Source organism: Anas platyrhynchos, chromosome 8, assembly GCF_047663525.1.
Source record: "Anas platyrhynchos isolate ZD024472 breed Pekin duck chromosome 8, IASCAAS_PekinDuck_T2T, whole genome shotgun sequence".
Lineage (NCBI taxonomy): Eukaryota > Metazoa > Chordata > Aves > Anseriformes > Anatidae > Anas > Anas platyrhynchos.
Genome location: NC_092594.1, coordinates 22660101 through 22687824, shown reverse-complemented (window position 1 = coordinate 22687824; position 27724 = coordinate 22660101). Strand labels below are relative to the sequence as shown.

The window sequence follows — 27724 nt, the reverse complement described above, 5'->3', positions numbered from 1 at the left end:
ATCCGTTGCGCCAGACTAATAGGTGGCTGGCTCTGAGCTGGGAGACTGCAACAGAAACACAGAACTATCTAGGTTGGAAGAGACCTCCAAGATCATCTAGTCCAGCCTCTGACCTAACATTAACCAGTCCTCCACTAAACCATATCACTGAGCTCTACATCTAAATGTCTTTTAAAGACACCCAGGGATGGTGACTCCACCACTTCCCTGAGCAGCCTGTTCCAATGTCTAACAACCCTTTCGGTAAAGAAGTTCTTCCTAAGATCCAACCTAAAACTCCCCTGGCACAACTTTAGCCCATTCCCCTCGTCCTGTCACCAGGCACATGGGAGAACAGGCCAAGCCCCACCTCGCTACAGCCTCCTTTAAGGTACCTGGAGAGAGCAATAAGGTCGCCCCGAGCCTCCTCTTCTCCAGGAGGAACAAGCGGCTCCCTCGGCCGCTCCTCGTGGGACTTGTTCTCCAGGCCCCTCACCAGCTTCATTGCCCTTCTCTGGACTCGCTCAAGCACCTCGATGTCCTTCTTGTAGAGAGGGGCCCAAAACTGAACACAGTACTCGAGGTGCGGCCTCACCAGAGATGAGTACAGGGGGACAATCACTTCCCTAGCCCTGCTGGCCACACTGCTTCTTAGACAAGCCAGGATGCCGTTGGCTTTCTCGGCCACCTGAGCACGCTGCTGGCTCATATTCAGCTGACTATCCACCAATACTGCCAGGTCCTTCTCTGCCAGGCAGCTTTCCAACCCTTCCTCTCCCAGTCTGTAGCTCTGCTTGGGGTTATTGCACCCCAGGTGCAGGACCCGGCACTCGGCCTTGTTGAACTTCATGCAGTTGACCTCAGCCCATCGGTGCAGCCTATCCAGATCCTCCTGCAGAGCCTTCCTACCCTCGAGCAGATCGACACACGCACCTAACTTGGTGTCATCTGCAAACTTACTGAGGGTGCACTCAATGCCCTCGTCCAGATCATTGATGAAGATATTAAAGAGGACCGGCCCCAGCACCGAGCCCTGGGGGACGCCACTAGTGACTGGCCTCCAACTGGACTTGACTCCATTTACCACAACTCTTTGGGCCCGGCTATCCAGCCAGTTTCTAACCCGACGAAGCGTGCACCAGTCCAAAACACCTAAAGGGACTTTATATACCCTCACAGTTCCCAGGATGTCCATGCATTTTGTCATCTCAAATAATTTTAAAGATCAAAACAAACACGGTTAAAGAAAGGAAAGCTGTGGATGACTGTAAGTGCGTGGAATGTTCTGGTGTACTGGGTGTTATGGTCCAAGACCTAACAGTTCTGGCTCCATTATTTCCATTTACAAATCCAACCTGAGTGGCTGAGACTGCCAAGGGAAAATAGCTAGTTTGCTAAGGAGTTCACAGAGACAGGCAATAACAAAAGATTTAGGGAAGTATAACCCGGTAAGGGAATCTCTTATAAAGTCTGCCCATTCCATAACTTCCAGACAGTTGCAATTGCATCCATGTTATCTCCAAGCCCCGCAGCTCTCCTGCCTGCAGCCTTTGAGGAGGCCTCTGCAGGGACATGCTAAGTTGTCAGATATGTGAGTTTCTCACAAATTCAGCTGTGGGACAGACCTAAATCAGCATCTAGACTCCAACCCTCCAGCTTTATGCGACCAGATTTGTTGAGATTAGTAATTATAGGATGTGCTCACATATAATAGCAGGATATCAGTGCTGCTGAGGCACAACATCCCTGCCCATCTGACAGCCTTTTAAAACCAGCCTGCTTTGGGCAGAGGCATAAACTTATTCTCCAAATAAGGACAAGGCTTCCCAAAACCTTCTTTACAGCATATTTTTTTTTTAATTCACAAAGTGGACAGTCCCTGCCAGCAGTAGGATGTTGTAGGATGTTGTTGGCCCCAGCCCCAGTGGAGTTTCCTGCTCAGGCCACTGGCAGGGTTTGCCCCTATTTTCCACCCTGGCTTTTTCTTCTCCAGCTTTTAGTGGCCTCTTAATCTGTTACAGAGGGCTCTGGGACGCTGGACATACTTGACTCTGTAAGTCCCTACTGCCTGCATCCTGCAGTAAAAATTTTTAGAGGAAATGAGACAAGGACAAAATTCTGGTGTTAGAATAACACCCAACAATCACAGGAAATACCTGTAATTTTGGCAAAGGCTTTCAATTATGGCTAAATCGATGCAGAAGGGTGATTCCTCAGCATAAATATGTCTTAGATTAGCTTAAAGTATCATGGCCCAAAAGAAAGGAACTAAGCAATTCACAATATATATACTAAGAAGTATGACATTAATGCAATTTTTCTGTGCAGAGTATTATCAATCAAAATAATGACTCAAGGAGCAAATGTTTCATGCTATTTCTTCTAGTCCTGGCACCACTATTTGCAAAGGATCATAGTATTAAAAATGCTTTTGAGACTACATGGAAAGTTTTTTCGATGAGCTTGTGAATGCCACTTGAACTGTTGAGGACCTGACTCTACAGCATTTGGATCCACGGGAGCTGCAACACAAGCTGCAGGCAGGAAGAGCAGCAGACCCTTGATCCATTGTTTGCCAGTGATCTTTAAATGTTTTGGTTTACAGAAGATAAAAATATGCTATCTGAAAATAAACATGATGGAAACAGCAATGAGTACTAGAATCTCTTCCCATGAGATGATAACATGGGGCAACTCAAGATAAAATACTCTAGGACTGCTGAAAAATGAGTTCCCCTCATTCTTTTCCAAATTTAGTGTGGCTTTCTTAGTCTGAGCTGTTTATATGAAGCAAGGCCAACTTTCCCAGTTGGCTGGGCTGGCAACGGCACAGCTCCAGCCCATGTAAATGTGCTCTGTATCCAGCAGCAAAATGGGCATTTCTCCTCAGAGAATACAAAATTAGATCACCTCCAGTAGAAGCCTGCATGCAACCAGAACTATGAGCAGAAGACAACAGCGATAGGGGGGTGAAGGACTTTTGTCAAAGGGCCTGTGCTTGCGGATGCTCACCCTCTGCTGAGGGTTTAGATCTTGCTAGAGAACGAACCCTCCTATCGCTTCACGCTGCACCTCCTGCTTTACAGCACCGTTCCTGCACTCAGTCCCAGTAATTTAGCCCACATTACATTGCGTCTTTGAAGCACAGAAACAGATGTTGTTGCACTCGGAAGCAAGAAGCATTGCTGGTTGCCCCCTGAGTCATTCCCAGCCACAGGGCTGTGGCCACGTGGGAGCCAGGAAGGGGCAGAGACGAGAGCTGGCTGCCAGGGCTGCCACTGCCCCTCAGTGCCAGCATCTGGCACCAGGGTGCTGCCAGGACCCTTCTTCTTTGCAGCATGACAGCTTCTGAGAGGGGCTTTCAAAAAACGAGTCCCTCTGGAGGGTGGGGAGATTTATCTTCTTAAACCATTTAAGCCCTCTGGAAAATATACTTTGTGCCCCATGGGACAGCAACTGTAAAAATCCTTAGATTATTTGCTGTATAAAAGCAAACCCTAGACAAAATAAAACATAAAAGAAACAATAACTACTGTACTTGGTGAGTGCCCAGCACTTCAAACTACTGTGAAGTGCTGAGACAGACTGGGAACGACCGACACTCTCCTTGTGCTTCTTCCACAAGCTTGCAAGCAGAGCTGCCAGAAGAAAACCTAAAAGGGTGAGGTGACCATACAAACATTCACCGTCCAGGCGTGCGAACCACAGCCAGGGATGTGCTGGCTCTTCCTACCACGTACCTTAACGATACTCAGTGAGTTCAGTAGTGAGCTTAAAAATTACTGCTATACATACATATACACACCTCTATAAGAAAACAGAAAATCTTTTCCTAGCCCATCAGGGTAGCAGTGAAATGAGTTTAGAAAATAATTTCTGACTTCACCTCAAGGGACAATTTCATCCTACATCCAAGATAAATACAACCTTTGACTGAGATAATGTCTAAAATCTGTGATGTTTTACTTGAACTCTGTGACTTGGCAAAGCTGGATTTCAGTATTAGCAGCTCTGAAACATGTCAGATGCTTGCTGTGAAGAGGGAGAAACAGCCTCGGCTTCTCCTGCCCCTGCAATACCATACTCACCATCACCTGTTAAATACATCTGGGAACCACAAAATCCATGAAAGTGATTGAGATATCTTCTTTAACAGTGCCTACCAGCTTCCAGTGCTCTGGGACTTGTAATAGTGTCATGGAAATTACCACGGATTCCCTCTTTTCTGTGGTCTTTCTCATGCAGTACTGATGGCACCACCTAGAAGTTACATCTAACTCCAAGCGCTCCTAGGCTTCGTCCTACATGTAAAGGGAGGCAACACAAAATATTCCCTTTGTTGCTGAAAGCATACCTCGGTTTGATCTTTATTTATAGAAATAGCATTCCGATTAGTTGTGAGCCATTTAATACCTGTTATGAAAAAAGAGATGACAGACACAAACACCGTGTTCTGCTTTGGGTGAATCACAACTCGGCAGGTTTGTTTGTGCCTGTTCAGCCAAACCAAGAAGCTCCCTAGCGGAGCCACCCCTTCCCCGATGCAGACACACTGTAAAGTGCCGTTCGCACCTGATAAAATATTGAGACACAATATTTATGGTCAGCCTTGTTTTGTATTTATGGAGACTACTCTCATAAAAAATGTATAATGCTGCAACCACACCAGTGTGCACACAGATCCCTGAACTGTCCACCAGGAATGCAGATGCTGAATTGCAATGGTGAAATTCCAGCTAGTCACCCAAAACTAAAGCCATAGGATGGAATAATACCCCAGATCATCCTCTTCCTAAATCTCAGCACATAAGCACTACATAAGCACTCTTTGGGTGCTTAGCCCATGTTCTCTATGCCTTAACACATGTTCTCTATGTGTGAAAGCTGATGTGGTCTTTTGAGAAAAAAAAAAAAAAAAAAAAAAAAAGATTTCTTTATGCTCTGCCTGTTGAGGCTGTGGGTGTGGAATTTGTGCTCCACCAAAAGTTAAGCTCTCTGGGCAAGCTAAACAAACACATTTGTGAGTTCACGATCCACAGCAAAGGAGGAGCCAAACATAACAGGCTCTGTTCCAGCCTCGCTGATCTCCCTTTCTACAGCTTGAGTACATAGCTCTTTACTCCGTAAAGCGAGGCTGGATTTTATACTGAGTTGCATAATGACGACAGATTTCAATAGGTTTATATACCTGTAATGTTCTTCTTATGCAACTTCATGAGCATCTTGTATTCCAGAGAGACAGAGCTGAGTGAGTCAGACCCCACAGACTCTACAAAAAAGGCTCGTTTTCCCAATAGCAAGAGCAGCTTGTGATTTAATTACGGATTCTCCCATTTCTGAATACTGTCTCCTCATTGTTAAAAATACAGAAAAAAAATACAGAGCACTAATCCTGCTTAAAGGTGTTTCATCTACCAAGTCACACTGAAAGGTTGATTCCTACAGACACATTTCCCTCCCGGACCCAGATCAAGAAAATTCTTTTTGGGAAATTCACAGACAGGACACAGACAGACAGCAAATCACACCTTTGATCTGCTGCTACCCATCATTAACAGCTCGTCTTCCACGCCTTCACAAGCTTCTGCTAAAACCTGAAATTCTCTTGAAGGTATTTCCATTGCAATCACATTGTTTCCACACTACGCCTTTCTCAAGAAGCACACAAGTTCCTTCTTCACATGCTGCAAGTGTATTTTCTTTGAGGCCAGCTGCTGTAAGATGGAAATGCCCAGAGAAATAGATTTTAGCATCAATCTGTAATGGCAGAGCAACTGGCTGTTTCCGTGAGGCGTACACGACACGGACATCAGTTTCTCCAGAAGTGCTGAACAGCAAGTGGTGGGGTGGTCTGGGAGCTCCACATCACCCCTACCATCAAATCATCATTTAGGGGATAGACGACATTTCACAAGCTGCCCTTGCATTTCTGTCAGATTGAGAAAAGAAACACAATAGGCATAAATTACATAAAGGCCAAGGCTTGTGGTTAATCAGGCAGAAATGAGCTCAACATGAACCAAAGTTTGATTAACACCGTGTCAGAGGAGCTTATCATTAAAGTTGCTGAAATTTATCCTTTATTGATAATGAGGTTAGAAGCAGCACAGCTATGTCTAGAAACAGTTACGCATGGTCAAATTTAACAGGAGCAAGGTCTGACACTCCTTTATTTAGAGGCGTATTTCGCAGCACCAGAAGAACTAGGGATTTAACAAAACAAATGAACCTAATCTAGTTCTTGGGGGCCACAAGAAGCTAAAATATGCTCTGTATTAAGCTAATTTGATGAAGGTCAATGATTTTAAAGCTTTGTTTTGTTTGTTTTGTTTGTTTGTGTGTGTGTTTTTAACCTTCATGAGCCACAGGCCGAACCACTAAATGGACACCAAAGGCATCTTGAATAGCTTTCTTCAGCCTGGATCTCAGCATCACAGTACATGTTACAGCAGTTGTACAAGAACATTTTTTGGGAACGTTTAAACAGCTTTCCGAAAACATAAGCCAGTGCTACATCACCCTTTAAATCAGGATGCTGTATTCCCTCTTCCCTCCCCTGCGGGTGACAGGCGTTGCAGCCACTTACTTCACTGCCCAGCCATCCACAAGATAAAATAATGGAAAACATGCTCATGTCAGAGATACAGATAACAGAAGCAACCATCTTCACAAAATACTAATTGAAGAGTTTTCCAAATATATGGACACTGCTGTAGACATGCGGGCCTGCACAAGGTTAATCCTGTGCAATGCAACATGCTCATACAGATCAAGGAGATGCTAGTGCTTATGGCTTCATGATTTTGCCAAAATTGTGCCATAGCAGCCAGCTCTATTCAAAATCATTCAAAGGCCTATAGGATATTCTGAGTGCACAAACAAGTCTTACCATGCAGCTTCTTGTTTATGCTGAGATTGCCTTATGTGACTCTTAAAGTTCCCTTTATTCCCCCTATTCACCGTAGCTCTGCTCAACACTAGTTCAGTCCGAGTCAACCCAAACGGCCTTCTCAGGATACTGGGTCTTCCATTCGTGCATCACTTTTTAAGTGCTGTAGCGAAAGGCCATTATCCCAAATTAATATTTTGTTCCATTACACGTGGATTTTAAGAGAAGAATCATGGTACCAGTGGTTCCCATCTCCTTGCAGTTTTTCTCACTGAATTGCAAGGCATTTTGTTCTCTTTTGCTTCCATATACACTGAAAATGAATAAATGTCATGGATTGCAAAGAACTGTATCTCAGCCTACATGCAAAAAAAAAAAAAAAAAAAAAAAGTAAAAATACGTCAGGATTCACCTCTGAACTAAATTACACACAGGCCTCAAAGTAGAGGCATTTATTTTTTGACAGCTTTTGAAACGTCACAGCCCAGTCTCTTAATTTTACCACAGGAAATAACTGCAGCCGTAGAGCAGCTCCTTGCCATTCCGAACCCCAAAAGACCAACGGGTTCAACACACAGGTTCCTGAAGCCGCTGACCTACAGCCCAAGCCACATACATTTTAGGTCAGTGGTGCACCAGCTTGGACGAATTTCCAGCTTTGTGTGGTGTCCTTAGCTTGTGCCAACAGCTTGCCAGTGGGCCTTTCCCTTCAGAGAGAAGATGGGATGTGAAATGGTGATGGCTCAAGCTTCAGGCGTGAACCAGAAGGATGCCCCATTACTGAAACCTGCCCAGGGGATGGCCTCCATAGCAAGCAGCCCCACGATGCGCAGGATGGTCAGCAAAAAGTGAGGATGTGCACCTGGAGAAGGCACCTTCGTGGTGCAGAGCGGGTGCCGCAGACTGCCTCCTTCCCACTTCCAGTGTAGAGGCTTGCAGAAGTCTTTCTGCAGCAGCCTCTCAAGCATCCTCCTCTTGTGGTCTTTCAACACATTGCTTTCTCAGTAAATGCGTATTTTTAAAATTGGATCTCTGCTAGAGCTCTCCAGGAAGTTCTTCTAAGTCGAAACCACAGTGATAGCTGTGCTGCAGACTTTATTAACCAGAGAGGGGAAAAATAACAGATGTGTATTTCAAACAGCAAGGGAGACAGAAGTAGTCATCCCTACTAGCTGACAACGTAGGCTGTTATATGGACAAAAAGGCAACTTCCTGTGAAAAGCAAGAATCAACTTAGTGCTCTGCTCCCTTTCTTAAAATGGACAAACTAATATATATATATATATGATATATATATATATACACACACACACACACATATATACATATACATATATGTGTGTGTATATATATATATATAAAATCTCAATCATGACACCATGATTGTGCTGGCAATAAAGATGCTACAGCAGGAATTGTCCATGGCTGGCACAACCTACAAAAAAAACCACAAATGCTTCACAGCACTACGCTGTAAGGTGCAGTTACGTGATCCCAGAAGATATTCTGTGTGCTTGCAGGAATTACTTACTCTGAGTAATCTGTTTTGTATCTGCATTAAACATATTGAGAAAGGTATTTTCATCATACCATACATACATATGCACACCCAGCGCTGCAGAATAGTGACCAGTGTGGACTGGTGGTTTTCAGCTGGAGAAATGAATCAGCAGAGAAATGTTTCTTAGTTCTGGCATTTCTAAGTGATTTTCCCCAATATCTGATTAATCTTTATGTGCCTCATCTAACCCAAACTAGACAAATTCTCCTTGCTGATAGTCTGTTGTCATGTTTAGAAAAACAATGTCCTTAAACACATTTGCTAAATCCTGAGAAATAAATGGATAAAAAACTGATGCCATGAAAAATACTGCATTCACTCTGAAAGAAAAACTTCCGAGTATTATAGCAAGCACCTTTCATGCAACTAATAGCCTGCCCTTTTACAAATAAACCCTTCTCTGCTCCTCTGCAGAAGATAATATTGTCCAGCCAGGTCAACCACATGATTCACTGCATTTTTATTTCTGCAAAAGAGACAGGAGGAAGTGTTGGAGCCTCGTCTGGTGCTCAGAGGGAAGGAGGCTCCTTCCCACTGCCGTAAGATAGCATCAGTTCAGGTTAAGAGTCTAGGAAAAAGGTGTGCAATTACTACACAAACCTGCTCACCAAACCCCATGTACAACAGCCTCTTTTTCTCTGCATATTACAGACACAAGAGGGAAAATACAGCTCTGTTATGCTAAAAGGCTTCCAAACAAGCTTTACAGTTCAAGTTAGTTTAGAAACACCAAGAATACTATTTATTACTGTGGTACCAGAGCATTAACCGCCCAGACTCAGAGTTCTTCAGAGCTAAGGAAATGTCTGGTTAGTTGTGAGCTTGTGTTGATGCTCAGCTAAAAATGGAGACCATGAACAATGTCCTCTTACACTTCAAAACAACCTCTGCGTGAATGAGTATTTCTGTTTTTCTCTTTTGCTCACATTTTACTCATCAGGCTCTGCTCAGCTGCAGCAGCTGCTCATTGCTAGCCCTGCTCCAGTCTCAGTTTGGGTCAGGTCCATCTGTGAAATGGGTGCAAAAGCAACAGAATTGGCTGCAATAGAGCCAAGCAAGTTTTCCCTTCAAAACCAATACAGCTGCTCTAAAAGCCCCTGCTAAATAAAGTCCAGGGACAATCCATTGGCAGAAGCAGACAAAATAAGACAAAAGGATTTGAAAATAAAATAACAGAGAACAAGCAAAGAGAAGACAGGAGATAGCCCTCTGGCTGTCTGGGGCTTCTGAACATGGGAGACCTGTCAGTGGCCTCCTTTTGCCTTTATTCTCCCACACAAAGTTATGCAAGATCCCAGTATTTCCAAAGCACTGTAAGAGAAGGTATCAAAATGATTGAAATATTTAGTGGGTTTTGTTCGTTTTCTTTTTTTTTCTTTTTTTTTTTTTTCCCCCCAAAGGTCAAAGGACCCGTTAAATTTAATTTATTGTTCCTTACTTGGCAGAGTTTATGCCTCTGATTCTTCTGGATTAAAACTGGTATCCAATTAATAAACATACACCTGCTGTCAAATTCAGAATTAATTCCAGAAGAAGGATTCGAGTAAAAACCAAAGCAACACTTAACTTTCCATAGTTGCAGAAATATCAAAGATAAAAGATTGCATTCATGTTCACTGGATCTGTTCTTCCTATAAACAGCCACTGCCAGCAATCCAGACCATCACAGGCAGAAGAAATGCTCCCAGGTTACAAGGCCATACATTAGGGGAATGTAACAAAAAAGGAAAAGGACTGTGTTCAGAAAGATTTTGATGGAAAAATAACAGAGGACAAATACAAAGCCAAACCTTTATCTTAGAGTCACTCTTGTGCAAATGCTGGGCTTTAAGGTCTAATTACTCCTTGCCCCAGCAAACTGTTGAAGAGTATTTATTTTCTTTCTCAGACTTCTTTTTTTAGCTGTGATTCAGAGAAACAGCAGAACCCCACAGAGTATGTGACTGCGACTCACAGGAGGACATTGCTCTGGTGTTGCTGGCTGTGAAGGGATGGTGGTGGCATGCAGCTCCACAGGTAGCGTCTCCGAGTCATCTCTTCTCCTCCGTGCAGCTGATTTCACAAAATCCCCACTTACAGATGTGGAAGCAAGCTTGGAGGGGTTACAGCCCAGCCACTTGACATTCTGCCAGGTGGTATACATACTTCTTCTTCCACCTGGACACGTTTCAGTTTCTCACGTGTTCATGAAAGGATCGCTGGGAAGACAATGGGGTTAGTGCTGGTGTTTGTTTGGTTTCTTTTTCCATTTCTAAGAAGACTTCCTGGGAAGAATCAACAGTCAGCTATTGTATCTCTCACTTCACATGTGTTTAAGTCTCCTTGGCTGCTCAGTTCTTTCGCCTCAAAGTTTCAATGCTCCTTCCTTTTTTTTTTTAATTTAAAAAAAACTTTCCTCATTTCCTCTCCATTTATCTTTCACATTCAGAAGTGCTTGTGTCAACTCAACACAACTTGAAAGGAAAAAAACAAATCAAAACCACCTTCTTCCAGCACTGTGTTTGTACAGTAGGACCACGTGAGCTTCTAGGCTTAGAAAAACAGCCGGTCAGGTTATTATTAGGAAGAGGAAATTCACTCCCAAGGAGATAACTGGAAATGGTCTGGCAGGTGAGTGCTCTCCTGCAGGTTCACAGTAACCCTGCACCCCTTGAGATCTTCAGCGGGACCTCCATGCACAGACATACCAAAGTACTTGCCCACATGCCACAGCCTGGAGCAACACATATATCTGAATGTTCACCATTTTCAGGCCAGGCAGCAAAACTAGAACGCGTTAAAATGGCCTGCTTTCATACCTACAGGTGTCTTCGGTGGTGATACCTCAATTAGTGCACTAGCAGTCTACCTTTGGTGTTCTTGCCTTTGTATGATCAATTTTACAGCTCTGGCTTTTTAAGTCGCAGTTCTCCCATCATGTCTCTGTAAAGTGCTCCCCTGTCGACCCTATCTGAGTTACTATCAACATGGATACTTCTCCTCTTCTGTTTTGTTTGTCCACATCGATCTTTCTGTGCTTTGTAAAGTGTTTTACTTAGGGGACTAAGGAAAAAAAAAAAAAAAAAAACAGCCAAAAAAAATGCGACGTGCAAGAGTTGCTAAGAATAAAGAAAACATCTTTTTGTGTGATAAGAGTTTTATCTGGCAAATTTAAGTACATCAGACTAGATTTTAATTATCTGAATGCAGAAGTAAGCATTAGTAATGCTACGTGAAACAGATTTAGCTCCTATCCACTGAATTGCATTTTAAGCACACTATCACAGCTCATTTCACCAGGGAGGCAGTCAGGCAGCAGTGTCATTTACAGACACACAGCGGGAGAGAAAGATGTTGAAGGTACAAGGGGTCACAAAATGTTTATGTTAATGCACATCTTCAAAACAAGGAGTGGATTCAGAGTAATAATAAACAACTGTGGTTATTTGGATTTGCTTTGAAATTTCAAAATTATACATTTTTTTGCTGTCCCTTTCCCCGAACTCTTCAGTGAAGTGACTGCAGAACACAAAGGAGAGACTATGGGAAGGTCTAGCTTTGCCCCGACACTGCAGGGCTACTCTTCAAAAACTGGCCACGAGCCCATGGCAGTGCCCAATATCCACAAACAGCTTCTAACAGAGTAAAACTTATTTTGATTCACATCCAAACCTGAATTCCTCCAATGGCTGCCTGCATTTACAGACTACAACCAGGTTTCATGCCAGGTTTGAATTCTTTGCAAACTGGCTTAGAGTCAGGCTGCATCCTCCCAAGAAACAAATGCAGGGAAAGCTGCATAAATCCATTTTCTGTCTTCATTTGGGCTGATGGCATTCACCAGCCTGATGACGCTGCTCATCACAGGATGAGCAAAGAATTTCTACAATGTCTAACAGCATCCAGTGCAACTTCAAAGCACCCCAAGAGCTTCTGAATGTTCAACACCTCTGGGAGACTCTCCTATTCCTTACCACTACTCCTAAAAATCTCTTCATTTCTCTACTAGACAGTGCAATCCTCTCTTCTGATCAGTCATGTAGTAGCAAATCTTTGTACACCGGGACATTACTTCTTCACTCTTTACCCTTTCAGGCCCTGCTGCGTGATTATTCCACCAACAGCTTCACCACAGGTTTTACATAAAGCCAGCAGCTTCATGCAAATGAGCCAGCTCTCGGTTAACTAAAAAGCCGAGCAGTGAAAAGGAATACTGAATAAGAGTAACAAGCCAAGAATTTTGGAAAGCTTTTTCATGAAAAGATCACCAATATGACTCATGAATTCTTCGTAATTTCCAATGCAAAAACATGGCTATTAGGAAAGACAGTGTTGAAAAAGTGCATGTTATGGTCTCTGCTTTAAATGGAGCTTGATGAGCAAAGTCAGGCTGAATCTTCTGGCTTCAAGAATTTGCTTTTACAGTGGGTCAACGATTTTTACTTTCCTGTTTCAGAAACTCAGAGGTCAGGACAACACAAGCCTCAGATTTAACATAAGCGTTTCCGCTTTTGCATGCAGGATGTCCCTCACAAAACGTGTGCCCCAGCTAACAACCACTAACTACAGTCTAGGAGATGCAAGTCTTCTTACAAGTTCCTTTGAATCAGTAACAAGTTCAGGTCCATATAATTACCTCGTTTTTAGAATTATCTCTGTCACTAACAGGATACTACTATATTTGATTGAAGATTCAAAAATATTTCTGGAAAATTACTTCTGGTGCCACTGGTGTGAAGCAACTCCTCATGTTTTCAGAACTGCTGGATACCAGCAACCTTCTGAGAGGTGGGTGCTCAGCACCTCCAGAACCACACCAAATGTTTAAATGCCAAAGGAAGTTCTAAAATTTTAAATTTTGCATGGATCTATTAATAATATCTGCTTAGTGTTTTTCAGAAGAACCTTCTTGTGACAAAAAGTGCATGCATCAAATTTTGTCTCATTCAAGAACAACTAGTACAGAGCAATGGGAACAAAGTTGCAGAAGATAATCCAGCCCTGGCATTAAACTGAACAGATAGCTAACATGCCTTTTCCATTCTTCATTTCCTAGGGCTCCTCTTATTTGTAGAATGCTGTATCTTGAAATCAAACAAACAAAGAAAAAGAATTACAGGAAGTAAAGAAACACATAAGATACAAAAAAGTAAAACTGTTTCACTAACCTGCACTTCACTGTGTTTTCTTTTTTCTTAAGTTATTTAAATAAAAATAAAAGTCTTTTAAATGCATTAGAACTATCATTTTTGCAAAACGGCTCTGGAAAGCTCATTTTTTAAACATACAGTCTTCTTTCCTTGTCTACTGCATATAAATTACGTATCTTCTGGTTAACGTATTATTCAGTCCAGAATAATTACACATCTGAGAGATGCCTAAATAAGCTAATCTTTAAACTCTACACATCTAAAAAAAGATCTCTAGGCATGTTATGTGAATATAGAATAGCGTCAGCTGACAAATATATGGCACAATCCATATTACTGTGGTTGCAACCAACAACCACATGAATCAATATTATGGCCTGGTTTTTGCATTATTCATGATGACAGGACTTCTGAAGGAAAGTAAGAGCATGTTCTGAGATCATGAGAATCCACTCTAAAGATAAAAGAAAATTAGCCACACTATATGGCAAAGAAAATAGTATACAAGAGAATATAAGCAATACTCCTATTTCCAGTAAAGTGCGTGCTGCTGATAAAGACTATATAAGATTTTAAAAATCAAACAGTTTAACAGTTGCTATGAGAAGCAACAATGAACAAAAATACTTGGATTTACAAGTAAAACTAAGATGGGACAGAACCAACAAAGAAATATTTTCAGTTACCATAACCATATTGTTTTAGCCTTACATCAGACAAAAGCTATTTCAACAGGAAAACCTGTCTTAGCCAACAGCTGGAAAACTCATAGCCTTACTCTGGAAGGAAAGGGGACATTACTTTTTACAGATGTCTCCATTCTCATCATCCAAAAGAAGTTTAAACTATGAATAGAGAGATGGGCCCCATCTGAAATATGGATTTCACATCCTTCCAAGACTGTGCACGCTCACATCTCTGGCATTAATTCAGTCTATGCTATTGCATGCAATGATCACAGAAAGTCACCCTGACATTTTGTATAGTATCTTCAAATCCAGCATTTGATTTACATTTGGTTTGGTCTCTCAGAAAATTGTGTCTCTCTTCCAACAGCAGAACTCCAGACACCTCAGTGATTAGAGGGGCTGGATTTTATTTTAAAAATGCTCTTTTGCAGCTAGCAACCATGAAACCCCTGACAGTGTTCAGCTATACCACCCGATATGCAAGAGCAGCCTCCCAGGCAAAGTCTGATTTCGGTTTGTGTTCATGAAACCAGCACCTGCTAATGCCAAGCGCTAGGGAACAAACACAGCAGCTCAGCAGCTCTTCAGTTGACCACACTTCCTGCTGCCTAAATATTTAAGGAACCCTAAGAAAAAGCCATGTAGCAAGATTAATAACTAACAAACCACAAGCTCTTGCTCATTACCACATGGTATCTTACACCCTTACCAGCACACTCACTTTGTATGTTTGCTTACGTTGGTAACTCCCCTGCATCTCTGAGCATTGTCAGCTTTCGACGTCCCCACTCTGGTACAAGACGTGCTGGGCAACTTTGTGGTTTCCACGTGTGCAGGAAGCCAGTGACAAACTCACATCAGGGCCTTCCTTCTTTCGTTGCAGATCTTGGGAGTGTTTCACTGCAATGCAGCCTCAGCTGCGGGTTTGGGGCGCTCCCCCTGGGTTTGGTGGGATGTGGCAGTACCCAGTTGGACATCAGGTCTCAGCAGCTGGACCCTGATGCCAGCAGGAAGGAACCGGGGCAGTGGTAGAGAACGATGAACTACACCTGACAGCAAGGATGGATTTCTTCTACAGCTTCTAAGAAAGCCGGTAATAAGGACAAGTGAATTTGCAAAAGGAACTGTAGTCCTAACATAATACCATGGTCATTGCTCAGGCTGCTCAGCAGCTACATTACCACGAAACCACGCGTGCATGCTGCAGCCATTCCATAAGGAAAACATACACCACATCATTAAAATACTTATCTCAAAAGGAATGAAAGAAATGAGAGACAAATCCTAACAGTGGCCAAAAAAATGCAGTGTGGCCAACGTAACAGACTGCAAAGCGCTGGGAGTGTTTATGCTTCTGAATGCACAGCAGGAACTGAGACATCTGAAATGGCTTTGTATTTCCTTCCCTACTCTATTTGTAGGCACTTACAACTTTAAAACACTTCTTGTATTCATTACTATTATATCAAAACGGACGTACTTCCCTAAAATAAATACCTTTTTAAACTGAAATAACGTATTAAGTTCCAACAATTTTAATAGTTGGGACTGATGGGCATTTTGACCTAAGGTATCCTAATGACCGCAATTTCTAAAAAGCATTATGCATCTTGAAGTGAAATTAGAATTCAAGTTTTCATGATGCCTTGATTTTTGGATGCCAAACTGCATCAAATCCCATGCCAGTCCACACTGACCCCCATGGCCTTCCACACTCCTTCAGTCTGTTTTTGAGCAACAGGCTGACAGAAGCAGCCATTAACACCACTTTCTACTTAGCACATGATTTGCTTCTATGGCTCAAAATGCTTTTGAACTTTTTAGAGATCAATTTATTCTATTAAATATGCTGTGATGGCTGAATTGAGACTTTGGCATGAGATACAAACATTGAATACCTTCCACATATAGTTCAAATGCAAGAAAACTCATGGATACTGGGAGCAATGCCTATCCTGTGGCCTTCCACCAGTAGACTCCAGAGCCCTTTCCAAATTGTGATGCTTGATTTATACCACAAGCTGAGCAAATGGACAAGGAGGCTATCCTAGCTTGCCAGCCTGCTTGGATAGAGTATTTTTTTTTTATATTTGAGATAAACGGAACATTCCTTACATTTGATATTCAAACAGACACGTCCATCCTTCACAGAATGCACACTTGGCTTCATCTGTTCAATTCTCCTGGATCTAATCCTCTGGGCAGCACGTATAAGGTCACTTCATGGAATCTCTGACTGTTTACCTTTTTTTAAACCAAAACATGCTTGAACAACCCTTGGCTCCAGTCTCGCAAGGCTCCCATAGAGGGCATAGGAAGATACACCATGTGTGCACCCACGTAGCACTCATTTTGGTATGCTTCAGCACAATGTCTCGAAGGTCTGCTCCATGAAATGCCAGCTTTCTTTTGTGGGCTGTATAAAACACAAATCCTCATGAGCAATCCAGCAGCTGTGTTACTTTTGCATGTAGACTTTTCCAGGGATTTACATCTTCGTTTTCAATTGCACATCATCCCTTCCTCCACACACGACTGGTCGTTCTGCTAACCCCAACCAGGCACAGGAGGTGGACGCGCCTTCCCCAGACTGGCTGTCATTTGCTGCTTTCAGTTTTGGTTTTGGGATAACTTTTTCAACATCACTCCATTGGAGATGGTATAGATGGTATAGTCTCTGCCTTCCCTGCTCTGTGGGAAGTGGGGCAGTGTAACAGACCTCCACTTGGCACTGCTTTATAACTTGGTTGTTTCGTCTTCTGCAACTGAGGGTCTCCACGCTTCTGTGGGCCACGGTGCCATGGAGAAATACCTCCAGCCTGTTGACTGTAATAAATGATCTCCACTTCTGGCTCATGACTATATTTTAAAGGACACGTGAAAATCAAGAACTTGCGTCTCCTCTGTGCCCTTAATTCACCCAGTCCCTTTTTCTATGTGAATTTGAAACACTTTTAAATGCATCATTAAATATTTCTCTCTCTCTCTTTTTTTTTTTTTTTTTTTAATATAGTGCTGCCTCTCTAAGTGCGAAGGATGAAAGGTGCTTTGGGAATAAACCAGGTTTGTGAGCAAAAATCAGGTCAGCTGTACCATAAAATACTGACTATAACCAGGCATCTTTTCCCCAACTAAAGCACCTGTGAAAACCACCATAAGATTGGATCAGCTGACAACCTGGACAATTTGGGGGTTGATCCCTGGAGACACATCAAACGCAACTCTCACATCTGGGTATCTCCCTCCAGGTGTGCTCGTGAATCACCACAACCTCAGACACTCCTTGTGCCACTTATTTTGCTGCTGCTTCCTGGGTGCAGACTAAGGGAGCACAAACAACAGTGGCTGAAGCTGCTTTTCTTCACAATTGCATCTAAAGTCACATCCTATCATCATCCCGATACAGTTGCCCCTATCATCATGGAGCTCTTTAAGTTTGTGGAGAGCTGGAAATCGCAGGGACTTGGTTTATATTTAAGGTAAGTAAATACCACCCTTGAGGACTAGATCCTACCTCTCTGTCTGCTGCAAGACATGAGGCTGGACAAGGTGGGTGTCACTTAGGGCAGACACTCCCAGGTGGCCCCTGCTGCCTCCTTGTTCTGATTTACCGAAGTGCCACAGCTGAGCACCACGGTAATCCAGGGAGAGGTTTAAAATGGACAATTCCCTAAAAAGTGAAGGACTAGGCTTGTCAAGCTGCCTGCCCAAAATGAACAGCCACAGTTCCTGCCACCAGCCAATAGAGCATCTCAGGGGGATAAGCAGTGGACCAGTGCCTGCAGCATGCTATGCAGTGCATCAGGTATGCTGCAGGGAACCTCAGAAGGAAAAAGAAAAAAAAAAATCAAAGAAAACTACCAAATCTGGGGCCTTCTACTGAATAATGCCAATAGAAAAAAAAAAAAAAACAAACAGCTGCCTTCGAATCCTGGTCTCCCTCAGGCATCCATGGTGAGGTGAGGACTTCAGATCCGTGGACCTTTTCTGCTAATACAATAAACAGCAGAAAGCTGTGTTTGCTTTGTGGCTTCGCTTTTGTCTACAAGGGTAAACAGGCTGTTAGCTGTGGGTTTTGCAGCTATTTGCTAGACTGCACAGAAGGCAAATTTAGAAACAATGGGGTTTAGGTGGGCAGGTAAACATTGGCACTCAGAAATACTTCCTGTGCTGTCCCTTTTCCATGTCTGCAGCCCCAACACCTTCCCTCCTAGCCCAGGATACGCATGAGATGCTCAATGGAGTATCCAAATTGAGGAAAAACATGTTTTCTTTAGCTTAATCCTAAAAGGAAAAAAAAAAATAAAAAGCTCATCGATTTTAGCTGAGGTTCTCTCAAAATTGCAACTGGAGGCAGACACTCAGCATGGAAACTTCAGTCTGAACAGCTGAAGACTGGCAAAGCCTCATTTGCAATTGAAAACAGTGGAAAGTGTCTGGCAGACTAAATGATGGACACTCATATTACTTTATAGAATACTCCTAAGAGCAAAAAAGCCTTTTGTTTTTTTCATTTGCACAGACCCTGCCATTAAATTTTTGCGCAGGGATGGTAATAGCTTGCTTTCCCTCTACTGTGACCACTAGAAAATACATGGAAATATTCAAGGATCCACTGTATCACATCCAGCAAATGCAGGTCTGTCTTTAGACAATGTTCATCTAATATATTTCATGTCCCCAGTGCTCCTTCAAAAACCTGGTTTTGGGTCATCAACACCACCAAAAACCTCTGCAGAGGAGAACCAAAGCACAAACAGCAGCTGTGGTTTGGTGCAAAGGAAGGCAAGTATCCCATAAAGCTTTACAGATTACCCCACTGGATAACAAATGAAAGGGGCTAAAGGTGAGTGCGACTCAGTAGCTGCATGCTGAGTGCCCGGCTGATAGTGGCACCTTTTGTAAACTTGAAGAAATGGTGCCCAAATATCTCTGAAGAGTAGGGAAAAGCTCTCTGGTAACAGCAGGTTTCCAGACTCATCACAGGAGGCCAATTTTTTCAGCTGGGATCTCAAGTGCACAAAGCTCAAACCAACAGCAGCTCCAGGCATGGGTCCTGCAAATGAGCCGTCCCCAACTATGAGCAGGGGGTGTTCAGAAACAGCAGGCACAGACAGAGCTCCGCAAAACCTGCCACTTCATTGGCGTGAGCAAAACAAACCTCACTGGGAAACCTCAGATGTTTTTATAACAAAAAGAAGTCACTGCCAGTTCTTCCTATGGCTGGCTGTGGAAGTACACTAGTGCCTGATGGTCCAGCTGATCCCTGCCTCATGTTGCAGATGTAACCCTGCAGGGGCCTGACCCTGCACCAGGTTCCTCCTCGTTCTGGCACGGCCTGCTCTCACGCCTTTATTTCTGCGTTGCATATTTTGCCTGTGTAAGCAATACGCAACCAGGAACAAGGATTGTCTTACATGTGTTGTACCATGAATGCTCTTTGTGAGGATCAAGACATCCCACATACAACAGCAAACATTAAATTTGGGCACAGATCTGCTGGAGGGTAGGAAGGCCCTGCAGAGGGACCTGGACAGGATGGTTTGATGCCAATGGGATGAGGTTCAACATGGCTAAGTGCCGGGTCCTGCACTTTGGCCACAATAAACCCATGCAGCAGTGCTACAGGCTTGGGGGAAAGTGGCTGGAAAGCTGTGCATAGGAAAAGGATCTGGGGGTGTTGGCTGATGTTCACCTGAACATGAGCCAGCAGTGTGCCCAGGTGGCCAGGAAGGCCAACAACATCCTGGCTTGTATCAGGAATAGTGCAGCCAGGAGGACCAGGGAGGTGATCGTCCCCCTGTACTCATGTCTGGTTGGGCCGCACCTCGAGTGCTGTGTTCAGCTTTGGGCCCCTCACTACAAGAAGGACATCGAGGCCCTGGAACGTGTCCAGAGAAGGGCCTGGAGCACAAGTTCTGTGAGGAGTGGCTGAGGGAACTGGGGTTGTTCAGTCTCGGGAAGAGGACGCTCGAGGGAGACCTCATTGCTCTCTACAAGTACCTGAAAGGAAGGTGCAGGGAGCTGGGGGTCGGCCTCTTCTCACAGTTATCTAGTGATCAGACTAGAGGGAATGGCCTCAAGTTGTGCCAGGGGAGGTTCAGGTTGGCAATGAGGAGACATTTCTTCTCAGAAGGAGCAGGCAGGCATTGGGACGGGTTGCCCAGGGAGGTGGTGGAGTCACCGTCCCTGGGGGTGTTTAAGGAAAGGTTGGATGGCGTAGGGACATGGCTTAGTGGATGACATTGGTAGTAGGGGGATGGTTGGACCAGATGATGTTGAAGGTCTTTTCCAACCTTAATGATTCTGTGATTCTAATGCACAGGATCTGCATTCAACCTGAGTAATGACCTCAGAATCATGACACAGAATGAACCTCCAAAAACAGGCATTTTCAGGGGGAATAGGAATTGATTGCCTTACACCATTGCCAATGGTATCCTTATGAGCCTGCTATCATTTGCAAAGGCATCGCTGCCGCTGGTGGTGTCAGCAGAGAGCATAGAGTAAAACTTCACAGCCTGAAGCTCAGCTAAACATATTGACCATATACATTTCAAAAGCACAGTTGACCCTGAAGGCCAGCATGCAGTTCGCACCTGGGAAGATGCATTATTTGGGTAGCGAGCCAGAAACCTCTGCTGCTGCTGCTGTGCACCAAGGCATCACGGCGATGCTGCGCCCTGCTGCTGCGGCCATCCCGCTGCGTCATGTGGCACGGGCTGGCAGCAAAGCTGCTGCAGCCCCATGGGCTGGCACATGGGCACCCCCACAGACCCCAGAGCATGCCCGGGCACCTGAAACAGCCAGCAGCCAACATCTACCAGCCACCATGGCCAGGCTGTGACACACAAGGCGATGCCTCCCCTGTTCAGCATCCAGCTACCTGACAGACACCACAGGGCTTCTCTGGAGGTGAGCAGGGACTACATTAACACCGAAGAGCATCCACGACAGCCTCCGTGGCACCTGCATCCTCCCTGGGAAACATGATGCTCAGGGCAAGGCAGAAGAACAGGATTAGGATTAAGACATATGAAGGTTCAGAGAGTTGTTTCTAACAAGTGGTTTTGGATTAGTAAATGTATTCTGAAAATAAGTTGGACTAGCTTGTTTCTTATTTCTCTTGTGTCTTGGAAGAACTAAACCATACAAAAGTAACCTACAGATTTTTAAAACTTAAATGTGTTTTAACTTTTTAACCAACTAATGAGGAGTAAAAAAAGCGGCAGCCTTGCATTTGCTTTCTAATTCCTGATACCGCTAACTCAGACATTTATCTAGTTTAAAAAAAAAGGTGCAATAACAGAATAGTAGGATTGCTAGCACTACACTGGCCTACTCCGTAAGCTTAAAGCTTTACTGCTATCTGAAATAGAGAGCACCTGACAGTGCCTAATGTTGTAACTAATATCTCAGAAGCACGGTTTCAAATAATGCTCAGGATTTCAAAAATTAAAATCATGTTAAATACCTGAAGAAATTAATTCATCAATATCTTAGGTTAGGCGTATCAAGTTAAGCACTAGCATAGAATCATCACCATGGTTTTCTAACGTGTAAGACTAATCATAAAGTACACAATAAATCTTTAGAAAACCCAAACGTGCTAATCCTTTCTTTATACAAGTCTCAGCCATTTCAACAAGCTTTAATCATGCTTTTATATAAGAGTCAGTCTCGTGTTTCATCACTGTCCTTCAAGTGCAAAAGCAACTAAAATGCTTGCATGCATGTTCATAAGCTTGAAGCTACTTTTTATTGTTCATTAAGTGAGAAGAGAACAGCATGTTTATTATATGCAAGGAGAAAAGCTGGAAAAAGAAATGCTGCTGTACTTTACAAGCAGCCATGACCACATTGCTTATGAATATCATCGTTCTTGATCCAGACACTGGCTTTTCAGCTGTTACTGCCTAAGGGCATCAACAACAAAGCTGCTTTAATCATCTGAAAGGCTATCTTGTAGTTTTCTTTTTCTCCTCTCTATATCTGTAAAATTTCTATCAAATGCAAAGACTGTCTTATAATTTCTGGCCAAGCTGTGCCAATTAAAGATCCTCAAATCTTCACGATTTTGGAGAACAAGCACAAAAGAGAAGAAGACACCACGTTTACAGTGCGACTCTCAGTTACAGTTTTAGGGCCAGTGTGAGTGCGTTGCTCACCTTCCCTATTAAGAAGCTCTTTCCATTAGTGCCCAGTGCTTAATTCAACATCACACACAGCTTCTACACAAAGAGCAGAAATATACATGCCTTCCTCTCCACACTGAGCTTTACCTTCACCTACAGTACCACAAAGAGACTTTATTTCCCAGCAAGACGCCACCCTCCAGTTTGTGAAGCCAGCTTCCGCAGCAAGCGTTACATAGCACAGGGTTCATTCTCCTATGAGCAACACGGATTGCTTTGGTGGAAGAGAGCTTGTGCCAACCAGGCCAGCCAGGGCAAGCACCAAAGCCGGCTCTCTACCTGCCATGGCAGGAGTGGGAACCATGCCATGAAAACGGATACCTGACATTTTTGGCTTTGTGAAAACCTCCGGCCGCCTGCAGAAGGGGAATGGGGTGTGAGCACAGACAACCTTTTTACTGGCAAATTGAAGAACAAAATTTTAGCTCCCGTTTTAATGAGGGAAATTCTCATTTGTACCATGCTGGTTGCAAAAGAACCTGACTGCAGACTTCCAAAACTGCTGGCAGTACTTTTCAAAGAAGTTAGTAAATGGGACTGTGCGAGCAATGGAAACTGAATAGAAAAGGTGCCTCCTGCCTTAGCCTCACAAAGCTGAAATCAGCAAGTTACCCAGTTCAGTAAATTCTTTTCAAGTTGGGTGGCAAATACCTCTCCCATCATTCATGCCCCTCAACAGCCTTTGCTTGTATTCAGTCAAAAGCTAAGATAAAGCGTCCATCCCCAAGAATTAAAGGGTGTAAGAACCAAAGAGAAGCCGGCTCTCCTTTCCAATACAGGCAGGCACCAGTTTTTAAAACCATGGGATGACAATCTGCCACTGGCTCCAGTGGCAACACCCTCTCTGAGGACTAAAACTTCTCAGAAAGCAAGTAAAGGCAAAAGGATCTTTCTTCAAAATCTCATAAGATCTGCAAAAAGTTGATAGGTTTAGCAAGGTGAACATAATGAAGAACAGAAACATATCCATATTCTAATTTGAATTTCCTACACATTTCCATTCCTTTTCCTCATTCTGCGTGACTATTTACACCTACTGTTCATGCTTTTACAGTTATGCTAACCTGTAGAAATCGAGAGAGAGGATTTCCAAAAAACAGCGAAACATAACTTGGAACAGGCTGAGAAAAAAGGCAGTAAATACAGCCAGATTTTCTCAAAATTCTGTTGTACTTGCAGCCGTCCACCAAATTAAAACCAGAAGGACTGCACGACAGTTTAAAGCAGAAAATCAAATATACAGGCTGAGTGCCTGTCCAAAAAAGGCCAACTTTTCCACAATTAATTCCAAGTTATTCCCCCATCCTCCAGCACCCCTGCCTATGACTATGTGCACACCAGCTGGCTGCTGGCAAGGATTTGCTTCCAGAGCTGTGTCAGGCACTTGGGCTATCTCTCCTTGAGTCGGCAGGACTTGTCTCCATAACACTGATGTATGTGTGCACACGGCTTCCTCCAAAGCAGCCAATTTCCTTATCTTGCTTTCTAAGTAAAGGGTGCACCAGGCTCCTCTTCAGCCTCTAAAACTCGACAGAACACGAGGAGACCATCCACATTTTCTAGCTATGCTGCATCTTGCAGGAACACACCAAAAGTGTTTTATCCTTGGGCAAAAAAAATCCCATCTTAATTAGTACCATGCTGAAACTCATAGGCAAAGCAAATGACCAGAAAGAAATCTGTTGCAGACATTAAGTAATAGCTCTCACTGTCAGATGAAAAGAAGAATGGCTGGAAGGTCTGCGAGGAAAAAAGTCCTGAACAATGAGGAAACCCTCAGGAGTCACAGCACCATCACCGAGCTGCCCCATCTGCCTGGGTGAGAAAAGAAACAACGGAAAAGAAGGAAAGGAAGGAAGAAAAACTGCTTTTAAACACACAAACAAATCAGAAGCAGTTGACTACAAAGCTTTGTCCTCCAGACAGCTTTACTTTTACAGCAATGGATAGATCAGATATGGTCAAGTATAAAAAAACAACCTTTGGAGAACCTCAATTTTTGTATGCCAGGCTTTTTTGAGGATGTACCTGCTGACACTGAGCCCTTGAAATCTCTCTGCCTCTCCAACTTTAAAACGTTTGGTCACACCAGACCACATGTGACAGAGCAGAGCTTGGTCCACCACCACCACACTGAGACTACAGAGATGGAAAACCATGAAGCTCCCAGGGCTGTCCCTCCTCCCCGCTGTGCCACTGCCCCGCTTGGCTGTGCCTTGTCTAACAGCAGAGACCCAAATCAAAACATTTCTACCAGCTCCCTTTGAAATCTCCAGCACAGTCTCTCAGGGCATACTGAGAGCTGTTTCTCCTGGCACTTTCATCTTTTTCCCCAGTTTCATAATTGCACCCTGAGTCCGTAACTCCCCGCTACCAGCCCATACTGCTCCCTGTTGGGTGTAACATTCATTAAACATCATTAGACAAATCACGCAACAAACACCTCCCATCAAAGGTTTAGCCCATGCCTCATCAAACTGTGAGCATGAATTTTTTTAATAAAATCCTTTCACATGACCAACTGCCAGTCTGTGAGTTATTACCGTCAATTTTTTAATCTCTATTTTGCTTGCGTCTTATCATCCTGAATAATTCGACTGTAGTCCCACCAAAATCCTACAAAGAATCTACTTTAATTTCAGAGAGACAAAAATCAGACATTTTCTGCTTATAACACATGCACATTAAAATATTTTCAGGATCCTAAATAAGTGGAAAAAATTACCATAGGTATGGTTAGAAAAACAGGCTGCACAGAACAGAGGGCATCTTTGAAGCAGCTGAGGTTTGGCATGGGTAACCCAGCAGCACATGTGGCCTGTCTGCCTGCCCGCCCCTTTGCTGGCACTACGCAGCATCCCACTCTTCCCCAAATCCCCTCCACCTCATTCCCAGCAGCAAACCCCACAAGCCCCCCATTCAAACACAGGCAGCGCTCTGCAACTCGCAGTCAGGCTGGTTCAACGCCACCACTTCTTCCTTAGGAAGAGAGAAGCTGGAGCAGCCTTAAGGGGAAGTTGCAGCCTCTGCAGGCAGTAAGCACAACTCAGCGTCGGATGCTCCCATCATGTTCTCTGGACTCATGTCTCCAGCTGGAGAGGCCGGTGTTTCCCCGAGCCTGACGTCTCACGGCCTCCCTCACCAGAGCTGTCCTTGCTACAGACCAGCCACTTTACTGACAAAGAGCAGGTATCCCCCTTCCCTTTTTATTACAGACCGCCCACCATCGTATTTGGAGTAGAAAAATAAAACAAAAAAAACAAACTCCCAGCGCCCTGGAGAAATCCACCTAACCTTTAAAAAGCTAAAAATGTGTTCTGTTTTTTTTTTTTTTTCTTAAGCTACAGCACCAGAAATTTGGTGTGTTTCCTCCCTGATGGAGGACGGCTCACTGTGGCACCAGCTCCTGCCACCCGTCAGCCCAGAACACGGCGGGATGGTGAGTGGGGTCTGCATCATACTGACACCAGCCCCAACATAAGCGGTAGGCTTGGCAAGCTGCGCTCTCGAGACACGTTTCGATTTAAGATGCTCTTCCTGATTGCTTTTCCTTCTGGAAGTAATAATTTATGGGCTGCCTCGGCACAAAGCGCCTCATTATTTTTCAAAGCAAGAGCTGAGCAGGGCACTCTCACTTCCAGCAAGGACAGCAGGCTCGAGACAACACTTTAAGTGTGGTTTTCATGATGATTTCGCTTTATCGTTTGGCTCTGCAGAGATGTGCTAGGCAAGATACGGTTGCGTGCAATGTGCTCTCGGCACAGCAGTGGCACCCTTGCCATGAGATATTCACATCCAGCCCAGCCTCACACCCAACTGAAAGACAAGATCTCCACAGCCCTCTGACACGAGTTCTCCATTCTAGTGGAGAACGATGTCCAGGACAAGGATCAGCATGATTTCCTCTTGTACAACTGAAAAGCTAATAAGCTCCCTGAATCTTTTTTTTTTTTCTTTTTTTTTTCAGTAATTCCACTTAAGGCTTTTCAGGCACTCCCAACTGCCTTCATACAGATACGGAGCAGAAAACTTGAAAGGCTCCAGCGTCTAAGTGCTGTTTTGGCTGCAACATGGGAGCAAGTGCCAACGAAAATGGAGTCCACAGAGATTACTCCCTCGTGGCTCGGCTCAGATGGAGCTGAGACAACCCTCAACGGGGCAGGAAAAAATGACAGTACTGAGTGGACACCGCAGCAAAATCTCTGTGTGTGAGGCCCTCAGCTTTGCCAATTGCTTTTTGGGTCTGAGCCATCTAACGTTTGGAAGTGCTACCTGCTCTGGGAATCTCTTGAAAGATCTGCTGTGATAGTAAGAGAAGCGGCTGCAGCTGGGATCCCCACGCACCGCACTGGAACAGGGCTGCCCCAGTGCGTGCAAAGTTTGTACTTTGCTTGCAACTCTCCAGTCTTAAAATGTTTTGCTTTTTTTGTTTTTTCAGTGTCCTACCTGCTGCCGCGGTGGCGGGGAGCGTAGGTAGCCAGGTGGGAGAAAAACGCTTTTTATTTTGCCTTTCAGTTGCTGGTGCTCGAGTAACACACACACCCCCCAAAAGGAGCGCTGCGCTCTTTCCTTTCCTAGTTCAACAGCACCACGCGCACAATTGAAGCGAGCCTGGTTCTCGCTTCGCCTCTCCTAACTCCTCGCTGGGACAAAACATTGTGCTGACAGTCTCAGTTGCCCACCCGAACGCCACCCTCGCCGTTCTTCCACGGCCTTCAGGGGGCTTTGCAAAAAAATAAAAATAAAAGGACCAGTCCCACCGACTTCGGCCAGACCTCACCCCGACCCCGACCCCGACCAAACCTCAGCCCCAGCCCCAGCTCCGGCCACCGCTCCCCCAGCCCCGCGCTGCCGTCGGGGGCCGGCCGCCTGGGGTGTAAAGCTCCCGGGGCCCTACCTCGGATGTAGGCGCACTTGCTGTCGTCCAGCGGGCTGGAAGCAGAGCCGCCCATGCTGGCGGCGGAACGCGGAGCGGCTGGGGGCTGCCGGGGGCTGCCGGGCACAGCAGCCTAGGAGCTCCGCCGCCGCCCGCCCCGCGCCGCTCCCGCAGGCGCCGCCTCCGCCCGCCGCCGGCAGCGGGAGGCCGGGCCCCGGCGGCCGGAGCCGCCCCCGGCTCCCTCGGGGGGGGGGGCCGGCAGCACCGGGGGGCGGCCGAGCCTCGAGCGGTGCCGTGGAGTCGGGGAGGCGCCGGAGCAGGTGGGGGGTGTTGGGGGGCAAAGCCCGCGGGGAGCCGTTACTTGGCAGTCAGTCGGGAGAGGAGGCTCGGGGAGGCCTCGCCGCTC

General features: G+C 44.7%; 1 protein-coding gene across 1 annotated transcript in view; it reads right to left on the bottom strand.

Annotated features, from left to right (window-relative positions):
- NIBAN1 (niban apoptosis regulator 1) overlaps positions 1 to 27523 on the bottom strand; it is a 74079-nt gene extending 46556 nt beyond the window's left edge. The window contains exon 1 of the mRNA XM_027463644.3: positions 27340 to 27523. Coding sequence (XP_027319445.1) covers positions 27340 to 27394 — 55 coding nt within the window. The 5' untranslated portion in view covers positions 27395 to 27523. The remainder of the gene's footprint in view (positions 1 to 27339) is intronic.
- Between the last annotated feature and the right edge of the window lie 201 nt (positions 27524 to 27724).